The following is an 18,334-nucleotide window of genomic DNA, read 5'->3' as shown; positions in this document are numbered from 1 at the left end:
GAAGCTGGGTTCAGCATAGATTCAGGGAGCTTGTTAGCTTGGGTTGCCTTGCCGGTGCTTCGTGTGGGCCTAGCAGGAGAACTAATAATGACCAGACGCCTGAAGTAGAAGAATGGAAAGTTTGATATGCTGAGTACTCTGTACAGAAGAGCGCTGAGGGGCTGCGCGAATCTGTCCGAGAAATGGCCACAGCGTACGCAAGTAGGCGCATGCGATGATGTGCATGTGCCGCAGTACAGGAGGAAACGTGCATCACAGTAGCATACGCAACATTTCATTGCTTCCGAAATGGGATTGAGATGCATGCTTTATTTCTTTTTCTATCTTAGGATGAGGATTCATTTGCACGAAGGATCTCATTACATCTTTTCATACAGCGCAGAAGCAAAAACAAAACTGGTTTTTGAGCTGGTACCTACTGCTCCCATTATAATATTGCACGCACATGTAAACGCTGGCCGCCTTGCTAACGAAGCGCCTACCACTTGTGGTTATAGCACAAGAGGTTGTGTACACATGGGAGGCGCTTTAGATGCCTGACATCTACTCTTATGTCGCTGTGTGCAGCTCATAGTTTTTTCGCTCTTTCTGTATGTAGTGTCCGTCAAAGCGTACGCATTAATTTTGACTTTTGAGGATGAGCATGGCAACCCAACTACAGACGCTACTTTGGAAACAACGCAGCAAAGTTACTGGGAGATTTAACTTCAAACTCCGCTGAAACGACCACTTCATTTTTATAGCTTCGTGCTAAATACATGGCCCATAGTGTCCAGTGCCTTTAGCTTCACGCCGAAGTGAAGTACATTCTCTGGTTTAACTCGTTCTCCGCAGGAGTATGCCTCATTCAAAGCTATACGAGGTCTGTTAGAAAAGTATCCGACCTTATTTTTTTTTTTGCGAACACCTGATGGATATGAGACAAGCGCGCTTGCATCAGGCGACCTTGAACCTTCATGCGCATGCATGAATTTTTTCCCGCCTGCCGATAGCGTCAGTCGCTGGAAAGCAGCGTTTGAGTGAGGCAGTGTGCAGTGCTCTCGTCGGTTTTTTATTGCAAGGAAAATGGCGGAGTGAAAGGAGCAGCGCTACTGCAACAAATTTTGCCATAAACTTGGCGACAGCCGAGTGGAAACCATTCGAAATATTCAGACGGCTTTCGGTGAAGATGCTATGAGCAGCACACAGTTTAAGCAGTGTTACAATTGTTTTAAAGATGGCCGCACATCGGTGGAGAACGAGCCACGCTCCAATCGGCCATCAACATGCCAAAATGACCAGGTCATTACCGAACTGAACGCTATGGTGATGCGGGACTGTCGCGTGACTATCCGAGAAATTGAGGAAGAGGTGGACATGAGCAATTTCTCCGCACATTCCATTATCACCGAAGATTTGGCCATGGAGAGAGTTGCGGCGAAATTCGTGCCGAAGCTGCTCACGGTGGAGCAAAAGCAGCTTCGTGTTGAAGTCTCACAGGACATGCTGGATTCCGCAAACAGTGACCCCGACTTCATCAACATCATAATCACTAGTGACGAGTCTTGGGTGTACAGGTACGACCCGGAAACCAGATCCCAGTCGTCAGAGTGGAAGCATTCCACGTCACCAAGACTTAAGAAGGCCCGCCAATTGCGCGGCAATGTGAAAGTCATGCTGACTGCTTTCTTTGACACCCTCTGTCTGGCAGACCACGAGTACGCACTCTACAGGGTCAAACAATGACCAAAGAGTACTACAGGTATGTCCTCCGTTGCCTACGTGATGCTGTGCGGCGCAAGAGCCCGGAGCTGAGGTCAACAGGAAATTGGCGCACCCATCGCGCCAATGCTCCTGCACATTCCTCGCACTCGAATCAGATTTTTTGGTGAAAAACCAGACTCCTGTAGTTCAACAGACTCCTTACTGTCCTGATATAGCCCCTGCGATTTCTGGCTGGTTCCCAAAATCAAAAGGCCATTGAAAGGAGCGCGATTTCAGACAAGGAAGAACATTATGGCTGCAACGACAGCTGAGCTAAACTCCATTCCGAAAAGGGCCTTTTCGGAATACTTCCCACAATGGCAGCACCGCTGGGAGAAGTGTGTGGAGTCCCAAGTAGACTACTTTAAAGATGACTAGGTTTGCAACGCTCCAGTTATGCAAGTTTTTTTTTCAACGGCCAAAGGTCGGATACTTTTCTAACAGACCTCGTATACATACAAGCGCTCTTGTGAACAGTGTCTGTCGGTAGTCATTTTCTCCCGCAGACCATATGTGCCATTTTCAGTGACGTCAGAATAGCCCAAAGGCATTCAGCATGAAAGTAAGATAAATGCTAAAATCGTATTTCACCCTCTCTACACTAAGGTAAGAAAAACACTAGTGTGGCCCCCAGTCTCACCTGGTGAGCTTCCATCCTTGCAGACGGGAAGCCTGGCCGTCTTTTCAAGATAAGTGGGCCAGTCTACGCCGACTTCACTATATAGGCCACACGGTTCTACTGGGGATACTTGCATTTCACATTCCTGCAAAGGCAATTGAATGGATCGTCAACAGGAGACCGTCGATAACAAGTGTATAACAGTCATACTTTTAATGCTTTAGCATTCCGAGCCCATTATCGAAAAAGTGCCAAGGGTTGGTGTGTGAAGCTTCGATGGAGAGGGGGAAAGTTGAGAGAGGGGAATCCTCTTTCCACATTTAGGGGAGCAGAGGGTGAGAGAAAAGAGGGGAAAAGGGTGAGAAGCGACTGGTGACCATAGGAGAACACAATCGCCCATCAGAGGCGAGGGGTGGGAGTGGAGAGGGGATACGGCGTGACACACTGTGATTGGTCGGCTGCACCACACCACCTTCTCGCAAGATGTGAACACGTCGGTGGCAGCGGCTGCTGCGTCGGAGGGAAATACTACGCTTATACTCATACTCTGCCGCATGAATTGTATTGACCGTGTTGAATTTTTGTTCCCTCATTTACCTTTATTTCTGGTCGAAAAAGATCTAAGAATGCATCAGCCGTCATGCCATGACTGCCTCTGTTTAACGCCAATACAACCAACTTCTGCAAAAGTGCATTTTAACGGGTGAGTTGAGAGCTGTTTGCGTCGTGACCTAATAAACGACATGCGCCGATTATTATAAACAGCTGATGTGCCTCTGTATTGTTACATTTATGCAACCCGTCAAAAAACTCAAACAGGCTGATTCAGTGTTTCCTCCACGCGCTTGGTTTCTCTGGACGCAGTCGTGTGTAGAGCGTTTACCAGGCTTTTTGAAGACAAGCGCCTTTTTTGACTCATTGCTCATTAATTAACATAGCAAACAATATTTTGTCAAGACAATCAACCGATAAACCAATCCATAACTTGATCAAGCAGCGATTATCCTTTCTTGCTTCGTTACGGTAGTGTAGTGAATTCCGAGAGAAGGCAAGTGTAGCCAGGATCGGCAGAGGATCAGATGTGTAAATGAAATAAAGAAGTTTCCGAAATAAGGTAGTTGCAGCAGAAGCAGAGGCTTATCAGAGATCAGTGTGAGGGGTCTTTGTACTTTAGTGTATACAATTGGGCTGATAATAACGATGACGATGATCAAGCAATGACTTAATCACTTGATAAACGAATGATTCAAAGCCGATTGAAATGTTTCATCGCTGGTTACTAAACAGCTACTCCCTGCGCATTACAATGGCGTCAAGCAGCTATACAGTAGCAGGCTCATTTAGTGAAGCCAACGTCTTCGTTATTCGCGAGTAAATAAATATATCTATCCTCAGCTCACCTGCTTGAGGCTGCACACCTGGTGCCGGGCGGCGGGGCTGAATACGAGGGAGTCGTCGGCCAGGGGCATGCGGCGGATGAGCAGCGTGTACGCGTTCACCACCCACGGGTCCGGCTGGCCCCCGTCCATCACGTACAGCACCACCTTGTTCTCGCCCACGCCCAGGGTGTAGTTGGCCGGCCTGCACATGCCACAACATAGAAGGGGGTCAGACCGGCACCAGAACACTAATAGACACTTTTAGTTGGCCGTACGGAACGGGCTTACGTACGCAGGAGCGTTGCGGGTCGCGTGTGCGCATGCGCAGACGTTCCGTACCGCTGGGCCGCTTGCGTACGTACGCACTTATGTCGTTGCGTGCGTGCGCTACGGGCAGGTTACGGGTTGCGTTGACAAGATGGCGGCGCCCTGCTCGCCCGCTTCGGAATAAATGCACGTCACCGCTGGATTCTTTGACGCGATAGCTCGCTCAAATGGTAGCGGTTCGCTTTTATTTCGCACACTCTCGCCCACGCGTAGAGGTATAAGTGATAACTATCCCCGGTTTATCAGATCATTTGTCGATTTTCAAGCTCTTAGGCCTAACTAAATGCTCTGTGTTTACATCGCAAGAACAACACCTGGCGAAGCAGTTTTCTAGCTTTTAGTCATTTGTTACATTTTGTTCTATTTGCATAGTTTTTTTTCTTGGAACGAAAAAGACTCGCAGTGTACCCACCCTAGTTATCAGTAATTACGGATGAAAATTTCTTCAACACAGCGTTGATGTGCTTTGGCGTCTTGTCACTAGATGGCGCTACCGCTTACGCGTGCCTCACGGCCAGCTAAAAGTGTCATGCTTACACTATTTACAGCGTACGCAACGCAGTAAGCGATGCGTGCGGAAGCTTACTGCGTACGCTCAACTAAAAGTGTCTAATATGGCAACCGCACGCCTAGTGATGCGGGCGATAGATGTTCAAGTCCATGCATACAACAGATGCTCGCACGCAATGCAAAAAAAAAAAAAAATTGGCAGAGGCTTAGCTTAGTTAAGCCCGGTAAGTTGCGAAAGCAATAGCTCTGGCTGCGCGTTTTCTCTCCGTCTGGAGTGACGTCATCACAGCGAGCGCCTCCTCGCGGCAGCGCCGCGCAGCTGCTGCGCGGCGCGGCGTGGATGCGCTGGGACAGCAGCTGCGAGCCGAGCTGGGGCCCCCGTTTTCTCTCCGTGTGGCGTGACGTCACAACAGAGGTCAAGCTAAAGGTCAAACGTGGATCCGCCGGGACGACGCTGAAGGCTCAAAACCTAGCGCAGTATTGCTTTCGCAATAAAAAAAAAAACCGGACGTCATGCAAGCTCCTTTTGTGTTGTTACTTTAGAATGCGAAATTTGGTCCTCATAGCACCTGAAGGCACTAAATATCAACACCTGAGCTCAAAATTGCTACGAATTTGGATGACAAGAAGCCTTTCCCTATTATTGCCAGGAATTAAAGAATTGTTTTCCTATTATGAATTCGGGAATTCAAGACAACGCCCAGCCAGTGTCGCTAAGCCTAGCGGCCTTCCATGTTCGGTTCTGCAACCACCAGGTCATTCTGTTTATTTTTTAACATCACGGAGGATGTGAATGCACTATTTCTGAATGTTCAAAGCCATGCGCCGCACGTTGACAGCCAAGGGAACTAGAAGCGCATCTATCGAATTCCTTTTAATTTTGAAGTGTAGGCAATTCAACACGGTTGACTGTGGCTGCGGAACCTATAGAAATGAATAAACATGGAGCACTGAAAAATCTTGTTCTTTTGCTCGACGTCACCAAAGAGATGGCCCTTCTTCATTCACGTTTGATGATGCGTGGGTTTAAAGAGTGCAGACATTCAGTTGTGCAAAATATCCGCCCTTTGCTCACGCTCTTTTTGTTGAACCTGCACTTTCCATAATGAAACACGCCGACTGCATGACAAAGGCGTGCTTTCGTAATATTTTGCAAGCACTTGAAGGCAGCAGAGCCAATAGAAATTGTGCCCTTGGCACACTACGTTGACCACAAAGCCGTTCTGATATACATTCCATGCTTGCACACCTTTGCTGCTTTCACTGCGCACTCTTTATGGGAATAATAGTATTTCAGCGAATAGTGGCCGTGTGTCTGCGCCTTTATATGCACCGTAGTTTTAATTTTGTTTGCTGCGTTTAGTGGTTTTCATGTTCTCATGCATTTCAGTTTTCTACCATGTGTACAATGGGAACTGTGCCTCTTAGGACCAATAACAAAATTACTTAAACTCTGAACCATTAGTCTAATAATTGTATCGCATAAACAATGTCACTCCTTTTTGTGAGTGTTTCTTTCGTGTTCCTTTTGCTCGTATTATCATTTTCTAGTACCACGAAGGGGCGGATTACAGGAATGGGGTGGGACGGACGACCGCTTTCGCCCACAGCGGGGAATTAATTTCAGCAGAAAAACCGCACTGCCCTCCCTTCTTCAATGAAAGTAGTTCAACGAAGGCATTACGCTAATACGACCACACCGTCCGTCATAAAGCCACTCCAACCACCTTGTATGTGTTGTTCTACACTCTAAACCACAGTGCGCCTATATGGGACTAGAAAGGGTGTAATCTGTCCTCTAGCGCACTACCTTATAAATTGGAGTGTGCTTGAAGACAATACACTCCTTTTTTACTCCTTTCTGTGTAGAGTGTAAACCTGTTTAGAGTGTAAACATGTATCAACAAGTAAGCCGCCATCAGGATGCTAAGACAGACAAAGTGACATGTCACCTGGCCGGGCCGTATTTGTCATCGACGCGTACGTGGCTTCCGCAGTGCTGGGCCAGCCCCCACACCTTGAGGAGCACCAGGTCGTACGAGACGTTGGCGAAGTACTCGGTCCGCTGCGGCTTGAACGCCGGCTGGAGCCGCACCTGGGGCTCGGTCACAATCTGCGCCAGGTACGGCATCGTCGATGGGTCTGCGTAGGGAAGCATCCGATGCGTGTCGTCTCCCATGGCAGGTCGTCGGAGCAGAACACGCCAACGCAGAATTCAAGCGTGTCAGATTGGACCGAGAAACAACGTGTTCTATACACAATCTTCGCTTAGATCTTTCAAAAAACTTAAACACCAGCAGAACCAGAGAGAATGAGGCAGACGACTGCGTGGGCCAGACGACTGTAGCGCTGACTGAGAACTGACCTTTAAAACTGTGTGCCCCCGACGTAATACAGAGGAAAACATGGGACAGAGTAGTGAAAGGACCTCAGAAAAAGAAACAAGTGGACGCAGTGGCAGGCTTCCATAAAGATAAATCAGTACCGCGCTTGGCACACGTCACTAAAGCTGTTTCGAATAAAATTTCAGTTCCGAACAACTTCGGCGCAATTCATACATTAACGTAATTGCAGATGTGGGCATACAGTTCAGCCAATGAAATGTTTCGTAAAATTTCTGGATCAAGGCCACTATATATTTATGATGCCTGATATTCTGATAAAGAAAAGGAAAATAAGTCTTCGTGGTCAGTAAAGACCACTAAGAATAAAGAGAGACAAGAAAAAAAAGACCTTCCTAGACATACCAGTGCTCCATGCTGCGGTACGCCGTGTTGCCGTTCTAGCCACGTGTGAAATTGGCGACGCGAGCGAAGAAATGTTTTTGTTGCAAATATAGTTCATGTTCGGACGTCTCCTTTGCTTCGCAAGTAGGTGTGACGAGACATCTGGGGAATGAAGGCCACCTTAAATCGAACGCTTTTGTCACATGATGCTCTTTCAGTGTTTATTGTGTCATTTTCTACCCTGATTTATAAGTACTCACAAGTACTGACTATAGTGCTAACAAGCCTTCATTAAATGTCTTGCACGGGGCCGTTGTTGTAAAATTAGGGAAATTCGAAAAAAGGCGAGTTTATCGCGAAATTTTAAAACCTGCGCACTTATACCTAGGCTGACCCCAGAAGATTGCTCCATGGCGCCGCCGTTTTGGACCAATTGAGGCGCCCCCTCTAGGCCGTGAAAATCACCAATATGCGCTAAACAGGAATACGACTGTATAGGAGAAAAAAGGAGGTAATCTGTCCACTAGCGCATTCCCTTTTATAAAAAAGGAGTGTGGTCGAGGACAGGTTGCTCCCTTTTTAGTGCTTTCGGTTTAGAATGTGGCATGCTATCACGCATTAATTAAACAATTTCCACGGGTAAAATCAAGAAAAATTGATTTAAACCTAGATGGCGCTGTAATGTCTCGCATATTCTGAACTGATTCTGACCCTGTGTTTTTCTTCCGCGCACTTTTTCCGTTGTAGGCCATACCAACTCGCTCAACATCGTGGTTACGCACAACAGGCCGATACCGTACTGGCCGTTATACAAACTTGCATCGCAGCAGTTACTTGAGAAATCCGTACATTTTGGCGCCAACGAATAACGCTTCGGTTGTATCGTTGTTGTTGTTGTTTTCTCAAAATGGCGAATAAGCAACACTTCTATACTGACGAGTTTTCCTGGTGCCATCTATGTAACAACATCAGCGATTGACTGGAGTGCTTTAGCCGACTTGTGGACTCATAGGGAGTGCAGGACGGCGCTACATTTCACCTTGAAACCAACCAGGGATTGGTAACAGATTCCAAGAAAACAGTAACTGGCCCCATAAGGCCTCGACATGAGAGCTTCTGAAGTGTACCTCTCCGTCCGAATGTGAGAGAGTATTTCCTAAGTATGCAAGAAATGCAACCTTGCCTAGAATCACAGGAAAAATCAGAGAAAAAACGCGATTAAAATAGCGGTAGCAAGCAGAAACAATTTTGTTGATATTTGGCAGAAAGAACGGTTCTGAAGCAGCGAATACACTGCGCTGTGTTAAACTACTTGGGCTGAACTTAAGGTACGCGAGGTTGTGCAGAAATAGTTGTGGAAGAGGACAATTCTTAAGCAACAAGTTAGTTTAGTTAGACAAAGGAAACGAGGTATGGTAGCGGCCGCGACCCCTTTGGAGTCAACTTCTAGCGGAACCTTTGCACCAGACTACCATTATTTTAAGCTCAATGAGTCTTTCGCGCAAGAACTGTTTCAAAAGTAATTTTCTCGGGCCGTAGTTTCGTTCGCCTTTGTGCAGCGGCGTTATTCTCCTTTTACGCTGATGCGTGGCGCAACGGGCAGTACTGAAAATCATGCTTGCAATTCTCGCCGCGTTAAAAAAAAAGGAAAGAAAATCCAGGGCAAAGCGAACTCCGAATTTCTCGCATTACAGTGTTCGCCTAGTCGCGAAACGCGGATAATAGCATTTCGGTCATAACTTAGCGGAACGTCCAAAAATGTCGCGCGCAGATTCGCGGCAACACTCTCTGTAAAGAATCCCAGAAGCAAAGAAAAGTGAACATTCAGGACGAAGAAAAAAAAATAGCCTCAAGTAACTCAGCATTTCTGACTGGCGAGGGAAAAAAAAGTCCCATTTTACGCTCGAGCTCACTAAGTAAACATTTTCATCCTAAGTTCCTTTGTTATTTTTCCCGAAATCGACTTTGAGAGGCACAGTTTTAATTTTGTTCCGACATTTTTCTACCATATCAAACATAAAATATAGAAAGGAAGCGGTAAGTATAGAGCGGGGGGGGGGGGGGGGGGGGGGGGGGGGGGGGGGTTTCGAAAGAGGACGGTACTGCCATCTGCCGGTGTTTTCCGGCCATGGAGGATGCAACCCGTTGTTTCAGCTCGCGCCCGGTTCGAGCGCGAAAATGCAGCGGCGTTGTGCGCACTCCGCTGTAATGTCGGGTCGTATATCCTCGGCGCGAATACCGAGCGTCTCGCTAACAGCGGATAATAAATCAAGACGTCGTCGCAGCGCCGGCTTACCTTTGCTGCAAGTGACGTTCGTCAAGGTCGCTGAAAAGAGAGAAAAGTGAATAAGAAAGAGAGAGATGGAAGAAAAAAAGAAAGCTATGGTACTTCGCTTCGCAAGCGCAACGTTACTTTTTTTTTTTTCCCCCGCAAGAAAGGAAGGGAGTAATGAATGCATTTTTTTTTCGGGCCGCTCTTACTTCAAACTGCGTACTCAACAGGTTCTAACGCCGCGCCGCTCTTTGTTCCGTACCAGGGGACATAACCACAAATTTTCCTGGAATGACGCGAAACATGGGGGTGTTATAACGTTTGCCCGACAAAGCTGTGGTGAAGCGACTGCCAAGGTACACCGCGTAGATGTGAAGTAGAATCAAAAGCGGAAGGATACCAGCGCGTGGCACGAACAGAATGTTATTATGCAAGAAATATGCGTTGCCCGAAACCGAGGTTTAAAGTTTTTAAATTCACTCACTCCTGCTTCTTTTTAGACGCGCGATGCTGCGGATATTTTTTCTGGACAACCGTGGGCCGTGCGTGCAAAAAAAAAAAAAAATTGCGAGGACACTTTGGCAACTAAAGTGTTGACAGGCGAAAGCCGAGGACACTATGCCGTGACGACTTCCGGTGGATGTGACGTCACACCGTTCCTGTGGCTATATCGATACCCGAAATATACATCTTTTGGGGATCTTAAGTGTTAATTACACTTAAGTATACATTTTTCCATCCAATTTGGCACAAATACGATGTTTTCCCGACCATTCTGTGACAATTTTCACTATGCCGTGACGACTTCAGGTGGATGAGACGTCACACCGTTCTCGTGGCTATACCGACGTCCGAGCTATTTCGACGCAATATAGACATTTTTGCCTATAATTAATTAAATAATTAATCTACAGTCATAAAACTTGGCTTCTAGGTTCATTTTTCCTCCTCTATCTGAAGCAACCATTGGTTTTCTTCTATCTTTTTGAGTTCCCGAGCTAAACGCGTGTGACACACTTTGTTAACGGACGATAGTATGAGCCATTAAAGGCTTTCGCCATAATAGATTGAGCTTTCCGACTCGCAGTGACTGAGCATATATCAAGGTGCGCCTGTGTCGAAAGGACAGGCCTGTAGCGACACCGTGAGTGGTTTCGTTGGTGACGGACCAAACGTGGCAGAAATTTTGCGTGGCAGAAATTTTGCGTGGCAGAAATTTTGCGTGGCAGAAATTTTGCGTGGCAGGCGTTTTTACAGTGGTACATGAGTGTATAGCTCATACAATGTAATCAATGTTTAAAAATTTACAGCACAAAAGTTTCCTGTGCCAGGCGGCATAAAGGGAAGAAGACGGAGCTCAGAAAAGAAGCAAGGAAAGACAGTAGGAAGCCTCGTGTTAGATATACTAGAGTTGGGAGAAAAATACCAGCTGGTTCCAGCAGCTACACATCAGATCATTTATTAACCTTTAAGGGTCATTTGAGACATTACGTAAAGGGGAGATAGAAGAGTGGCCGGCGGTCAGATGTTCACCAACACTTGATTTATAAGCATGATGTTACGAGAACATAATATTACGTTTCTTTTTTTTTCAGAAATAAGAAAACAGAACAAGTATATTGAATTGCACAGTGAGAAGTCGATTTCTCTACCATGAAGATGTAATCTAATCTAAAGTTCTTTGAAGCCTAGGGAACCCCGATCTTAATATGTGCTTAGGTTTCAAAAAGGAGCATAAAAAAATTGAAACTTTTAAAACTTGCAGCACAGCGAGAAAACCTATCTAAACTTATGATTGGCCCGTGACTTCCTTAACCGATTATGCGTCATAAACCCAAACATTCAACAAGAATCTACTCGATTCACGCAATTGTGCCAAGCACAGGCCTTAATCGCAAAATGCTATATACAGCGCGTATTTGAGTAGTGTGTACTCGGCGCACAAAATAGCTATTTTAGAGAGTTTTTTAAAACGCCGTCCTGTCGTTGACATTAATCCGAGGCGGGAATAGACATAGTTTGTCTTACGTTGGCTCCACGCGTAGAAGTCTTGGCCACCGCTCAGGAAGTCCTCTTCCTGCTTGTCAGTGTGTTGCGCCGAATAGTTGTTGGTCCCTTTCCTGCGAGAAACGTGCATTTGTAGCTGTCAGCAGCCATGCTTACTACACGCGTACGATAACATAAACCCATATTAGCCGCGATGTTAATGACAGATATCATTCAAAAGGGTCTTTTTGTAATTGTTAAGTTTCCCTTCTTCGCACTTTTCCCTATCAGTGGCGTCACTGGTCATTTGTAGGACGACCATAAGGGGCTGAACACCCATTTTTAGGGCTCAGTAGCTGCAATCAGTGTTGCCAGTCTGAGATGGCAAGCATTTTTGTACATCAAAACTGTAAGGTATTTGCATAGAAATATTGAAGGTAATGGCCAATTCTCCCGATATGTAGCAAAATCTTTCTGTTATAGTGTTTTCATCCCTCGCATAGAGCAGTTAAGACTGGCACAGAAAAAGGGACGCTTTCGAAGATAGCGAAAACGTTAATAGCAAAACAACGGAAGCCTGCCGACGGGAGATCTGCGGACATTGAATGTGATAGTGAATTCTTGCAATAAATGAAAAAATTGCGCTCATAAACTCCTTACCTCCAAAAATTTCTTTTGTACAGGATTATTGGGTATGCTACATTGACAAGTTCCGCTTAATACGCCAACTACAGGCTACATATTCAGTTTTGCAAAAAAAAAAAAAAAGATGGTGTTCCAGGATCAGAAAAAGAGGCACAATGTTCTCACGAAGTCAGGTTAACAAAAAAGAGACTATCGTCCTCATTATGATCGGACTATATACGTAGAGTGCAGGACAAATGCCTCTCAGATCAGATCAGATCAGCCTCAAGAAGATCATAATTCTTGAGGCTGTGGTCACCCCGTAAGCTTTTTCAGGGACGATGATAGCACAGCGAACAGCGGTTAAAGGTGCACTCGGTGTTGGAGGAATTTGAAACCGCTAAAAAGCGTGCGTGTTAGGAGAGACGGCCCAATATGCGTGCATTTGTATAGTTTCAATTTCAATTAGAGTAGGGGAGAGTTTCTCGGAAACGCTTCGTTATTGCAGAAACTTAGTGGCAACTGGAGCTGCCGCTTTTCCCTATTTGCGCAACTTTGCATCACGGTTGCCGTTATGACTCGGCTTCAAGCAAACCAAATCGAAAAGCGAAGGCAAATAAAGAAAATTTAAGGGACCTTAAAAGAAATTCTGCCGCCGCGGTGGCTCAGTGGCTATGGTGCTCGGCTGCTGACCCAAAAGACGCGGGTTCGATCCCGGCCGCGGCGGCTAGAATTTCTTTGGAGGAGAAATTCTAGAGGCCCGTGTACTGTGCGATGTCAGTGCACGTTAAAGAACCCCAGGTGGTCGAAATTTCCGGAGCCCTTCACTACGGCGTCTCTCATAGCCTTAGTCGCTTTGGGACGTTAAACCCCACAAAACCAAACCAAAAGAAATTCTGATATTAGAACAGCTGTTTACGACAGGCAGTGAGGTATTGGAAGAAGTCAGTGAATAAGTCTATCTAGGCGAAGTGTTGACTGCAGATGCGGACCATGACTTAAGCAACTAGGAGAACATGACTTGGGTGCAGTGCATACAACAGGTACTCTTTGGTCATGAACAGCCGCTTACCAGTACATATCAGTTGCATATTTCAGTGAGCACCTACCTTGGAAGTTAACGAAAAGGCAGCGAATCGAAATCAGAGTAAAGCAGCGATCTATGGAAAAGAAAATGCTATAGGTAACGTTAACGGACCAAAGGAGAGCAGACTGGGTTACGTAGGAAACAGGAGTTTAAGATAACGTAGCTGAAATTATGAAGAGGCACTGAATATAGGGAAGGATGTAATACCAAGGGAAGATAGCAGATTGTTCATTAAAGTAAGGGAGTAGATTCCAAGAGAACTTAAAAACAGCGTGGGCGTCTGAGTATCAGGTGGGCAGCTGAGATCAGAAAATTTGCGTACATTGGGTGACCACAGTTGCGGAATTCTAATTGGAGATCAATTGGAGAGGCCTTCGAGCTGTGGTGGACGTAGCTAATGATGAAAATGACACTAATTGATTTATTTAGAAGCACTAGTAATGGACATACCAAAGAAAGTTTTGGAAGCTGAGAAAAAAAAAAAGCGAGCCACTGTGCTTCTTTCCCGTGTTCCGTCCGAAGCGCTGGCATTAAGCAACCCCGGTTATAAATAGAGCCCCGAACAGTTGCGTACCCATCAGAGAAACAACGCAGCATTCTCAAGCGAAAGTGTAAACCTGGCTAGACTCGCTCGAACCAGCAGTTCGAAAGGCCGGTCGGTCGGCCGGCCATAAAACTCTCGTATACGAGCTCAAGCGCTTCGAAAACACGTGCTTGCTTGGCCGCCGGGCACGCGCATTAAAAAGCGCTCAAGAATGGTCCTTCCATTGCATCGCCAGGTCTGCGGCGGCAGATTATGAGAATTTTATTTCTGTTGCATTCTTTCGCATCGTGGTTACTTCGTCTGTCCTCAGTTTCTCTTTTGTGAACGTGCAACAAGGATGAAATGAAGAGCTGATAGTATAGGCCTGCTCTTGTTCTTGTGAAAAAAAAAAAGGAAAAATAAGGTAAAAAATTTGAAAAGCGAGAAAGGAAGGCCAGGGGGGGGGGGGGGGGGGGGGGCGTGGGAGAGTGCAATATGGAAGAGGTATAAGAGCTTTCGAGCTATAGGGCGTGCTTAAAACCCGCGTCCGATCTGGGCCTAGTCCACGGTGTACGCAGGAGGAAGGAACGTATAGGAGCGAACGATGGAAAGAGGCCCATGTATGAATTATGCATGGAAGCGAACCCGAAGCCCCGAGCCACGCGAAGGGGGTGAGAGTGGGTGGATGGGGGGGGGGGGGGGGGTAGCGTCGTGGCACGACCGTCGGCTTCTAGCAGTCCTCCTCTTCCCCCATTTCTTTCCGTAATGATTTCTTCTGGCATTTTACGAATCTCATATAAATAGTTGATGACTCGAGATGGGAGATCGATGCTGCCGAGCCAACCCGTGTGCTGTGCTCGGTTGCAGCGTCGCCCTGGAGGTATACGTGAAAGTTGGCCCTTCGTTTCCCCCTCTAGCGTTCTTCCCTCCCTTCACGTTGGTGCATCTTTTATATGTCCATTTCTCTAGAAGCTGAAAGTGCTGCTACTGCTGCTGGCAGGGGTGTTCCGTCTCCGTTTCCATCGTCTGGCGGAATCGGGTGGTATCAGTACGTATAGCGAGAAACGCACTTTCGTTTTGTGAGCGGGTCGGATCACAATTCCTCTTTGTTATTCATCCTTTACAGAATATTGTGCTTGAACGAGAAAGAAAAAGTAATACAAACAAGAGAGACAGAGAGACCACGGCAGGCGAAAGTACAAGTTGCCATCGCGTACGTACGAAAAGTGGATGCAGCACCAAATTCTGTCGCGCCAAAAAGCAGCTAAACTTCGGCTTTCTTCTACAAGCATGCGTATACACTTGAAATATGTACAAATGGCGTAAACACGCCATTCTTTTATTGGTTCACATACTCGGTTTTGTCTCAAAAGCTGGTATGATTCTGTAGATGACCTGCGTGGAGGTTTACAACTTTCAAAATACCATCTCAGTTAAGCTGGCGTTTTGTGATCACGGTGGACTGACCGGCCAAACATGGCTCTCATAAATGCTATTGATTTCTTACGCGATGCCACGAACATATTCCGGTCGAAGAGTTCGTCCATGAAACAACCTACGAAGCTCTAAGGACCTTGTATTTTGTTCTATCTGCGCTTTTGCGCTGAGTCAGCTATCAAACGAGCCCCCTTTGTCCTAAGCCGCCATCGCAAGGTGACAGGCTTGAAGTGATTGATAGGTATGCGAAAACTGAAGAGTACGCCAGAACTCTGAGGTGGCGAGATTACACGCGAAAGATATAAACCAATCAAATTTCACAGTTTAATCACGGTTCACAAAGGTGAGAAGTTACGTCCAAGTAATGTCGCAAGCAAAAAAAAAGAAGTCTGATCGTTGGGCCCAAGCACACGAAGTGCCACGTACGTGGACAGCGCACAACAAAAGACGGTTCGATTTCACGTTACACGAGCGCGACACTGCGAGCCCCTGGGACTACAGCGGTGGTTGTTTAGCGAGTGTAAGCCCGCAGACACGTCGCAGATATTATCACGACCCCCAACGGAAAACAAAATGAAAAGAACGAAGAATAACCACCGTGAGCGAGGAGTAAGCGATAGGAAGAAAGAAAGTGATAATCAGGATAGCTTGGAGCGATGCTCGGCGAAACCTCGCCAAGCGGATCCGATCCATCACGTCTCTGGCGCTCGGTGCGCGCCCTACGCATGCCGACAGCGGCGCTTGTCGGGACAAGGAACTCCACTCGCTGTATTGTGTTGCCCGAGGAGGCCACGAGGCCTTGCCAACCCCGGGCGACCCTCCTTAAGTGGTTGTAACTGCAGAACCTGCAGCGTACCCGCTGTTGTTCCAAAGGCGTAACATCCTTCCCGGCTTTCAGCGCGCCACTCTTGCCTCTTCTCTCTCTGTCCCCCAAACCATCCAGCTACTATTTCTTCTTCTTTCCTTTTTCTTTTTAGTGGTTGTCTTATTGTTTGGCGTTGGGTTCTTCGCCATCGGCTCCGCTTATAAACCGCTCGGCTCGTCCGCTTTTCTCCGGGACGGCGCCTCGGGACTGTTCGGGTTTCCTCGGGAAACTTCGCCTGCTCGTACGACGCTTTTCCGACGTGCTGCCCTTTTTTTTCGCTTGCCTCGGGAAGATGGGTGCATCGGGGCACACGGGTTGAGTGTCGCTGGGCGTGTAAACCTCGGAAGCGATGCGTGAGGGAAAAGGGGAATGGGAAGGGGTCAAGGGACGCTCTGATGGACGACAGCTAGTGGTTTGATGAAGAGGCAGAGCCGTGATTTTGAAAATCTGGCTGTGTGAAGGGAGCACCCAGAGGAACAGCTCGTTGCTGCAATGAAAGGGCACTTTCGGTGGCGCTGTTATTGGACGTGAAAATCGATATTGGTTTCGTCATTCAAGCACAACTAAAGGTGGCACATATGGCAATTTCAAGGAGTATAGGAGACCGGGGTAAAAGCCCTACTGCCATTATAAAAGGCATGAACTTTTTTCTCCCTGTACGCGAGTACAGTGATGCGCATTTGAATAAATAACTTCGGAAATTTTGAATCGCATGTGGTTCACCGCATGCATGCGGCTATAGCCATCACGTGTTCGCACTGTGTAGTGGAAAGTAGCACATACCTTCTTTCCTTTATTCCGCTATTCTGCACAAACTCCACCTCAATAGTTTCATGCGTATTAATAACTGTTGTACTGTCTGGTCGCGTGAGCGAAAGCACGAAACACGGGCACTGACCAGACGTCGCTGGGTTCCGGTTCCAGGTCCGAGTAGTTGTCGTCTGCCAGGTGCCGGTTGAAGTGCCTCTGCAGCGCCACGACTACCGGGTGCATGTCGGCAGTGCCGTGTTGGCTGCCGGAGCTCCTGCAACCACGATTACAGGAAGAGGTGATTGAGTATTTTGTTGCGTAAAACGTCACCGCTTGCTGGAGTGGGAAGGACTAAATAATTTTCTAAAATCATGCACAACTGACATGCTGCACGCAAAATGCTGCGACATGCCTTTCTCTAGAGAATTGCACTTTGCACCTTATATTGAAACAAACATCACAGAACTTGGTCACAAGACTGCCACCATAATTATATTATCTAAGTGCCTCTACGACAGAGCAATTGCCGACATTATTACGAGAAGATAGCAGCATTTTTACCCTAAAACACCGTAAACTTAAACAGGTTGAAACAGCTGCAGTAGAGTTTTGAGCCTCATCGTTAGGACCAGCCATCCGGAAATAGAATTGAGGCATGAAACACACTTAAAATGAAGTTATAGGGCATAAAAGAAGACAGGACGAACCGGAGGACACGACAACACCCACGAAAAAAGCAGCATCATGCATTTAAAGCAAGGAAATGTATATGTTAATGATTGATGGAAGCAGATTTCTGATTTCGGCACACGAAAATTAACGCAATTTAAATTGTTTGCAATGTTCGAATATATAATGCCATCATGTTATTAGGCATCAATTTGGTGAAAGGTCTTTCCGCTGTGCTTATTCAGATGCAGTGTGTAAAAATTATGTTTAAGAACACCAGCGCACCTTTGTATATCTTCGGTTGCTCCTCTTGCTTCCAGTGTTCCCATCTGCAGTTGCTCTAGCTCGTCGATGAAGGTTTTGTACTGCCCGCTCTTGTACGTCGGGTACAGCTGAAATGACAACAGCAGAAGAGAGGAACTGCAGTCCTTGTACTAGGCCTGTCATTGGATAAGCTGTTAATACTCTTAGAGTCTATTTATTTTAGCGCTAAGGCACATGACGACAGAAACCATGCAGAAATATGGAATTCCTAACTTCTAAGTAAGACATGATGTTGGGCTAGTCGGTTCATGGTTAGAGCGAAACAAAACTGCGCGAAGAAGACGGGACAAAAGAAAGGCACGAATACACACACACAAAGCGCAGACTTCCAACTGACTTTATTTTGTAAAAGCAGGGTGCTTATAAAGGCAATCACAGCAAACTAGGAGACAAGCAGAAGCAACGTGCGAACGGCAATGACAAAGTCAACAATACCACGTGTGATTACGACGCATGAAAAGTTCGAATGTGACCATCTAAGAAATTGATTTCT

The 18,334-nt window shown here is 46.6% G+C and overlaps 1 protein-coding gene across 1 annotated transcript in view; it reads right to left on the bottom strand.

Moving 5' to 3' along the window:
- The window catches only part of LOC149359809 (cadherin-like and PC-esterase domain-containing protein 1), a 212,888-nt gene that overhangs the window by 9,281 nt on the left and 185,273 nt on the right, over positions 1 to 18,334 (bottom strand). Inside the window, exons 13-19 of the mRNA XM_089571913.1 lie at positions 17,803 to 17,909; positions 16,997 to 17,122; positions 11,605 to 11,696; positions 9,601 to 9,630; positions 6,531 to 6,720; positions 3,763 to 3,943; positions 2,384 to 2,507 (exon numbers count right to left, since the gene is read on the bottom strand). Of these exons, the coding sequence (XP_089428039.1) occupies positions 2,384 to 2,507; positions 3,763 to 3,943; positions 6,531 to 6,720; positions 9,601 to 9,630; positions 11,605 to 11,696; positions 16,997 to 17,122; positions 17,803 to 17,909 (850 nt within the window). The remainder of the gene's footprint in view (positions 1 to 2,383; positions 2,508 to 3,762; positions 3,944 to 6,530; positions 6,721 to 9,600; positions 9,631 to 11,604; positions 11,697 to 16,996; positions 17,123 to 17,802; positions 17,910 to 18,334) is intronic.

Source organism: Amblyomma mixtum, chromosome 2 (genome assembly GCF_055824585.1).
Source record: "Amblyomma mixtum isolate Tamu chromosome 2, ASM5582458v1, whole genome shotgun sequence".
NCBI classification, from domain to species: domain Eukaryota; kingdom Metazoa; phylum Arthropoda; class Arachnida; order Ixodida; family Ixodidae; genus Amblyomma; species Amblyomma mixtum.
This window is presented reverse-complemented; position numbering and strand designations above follow the sequence as displayed.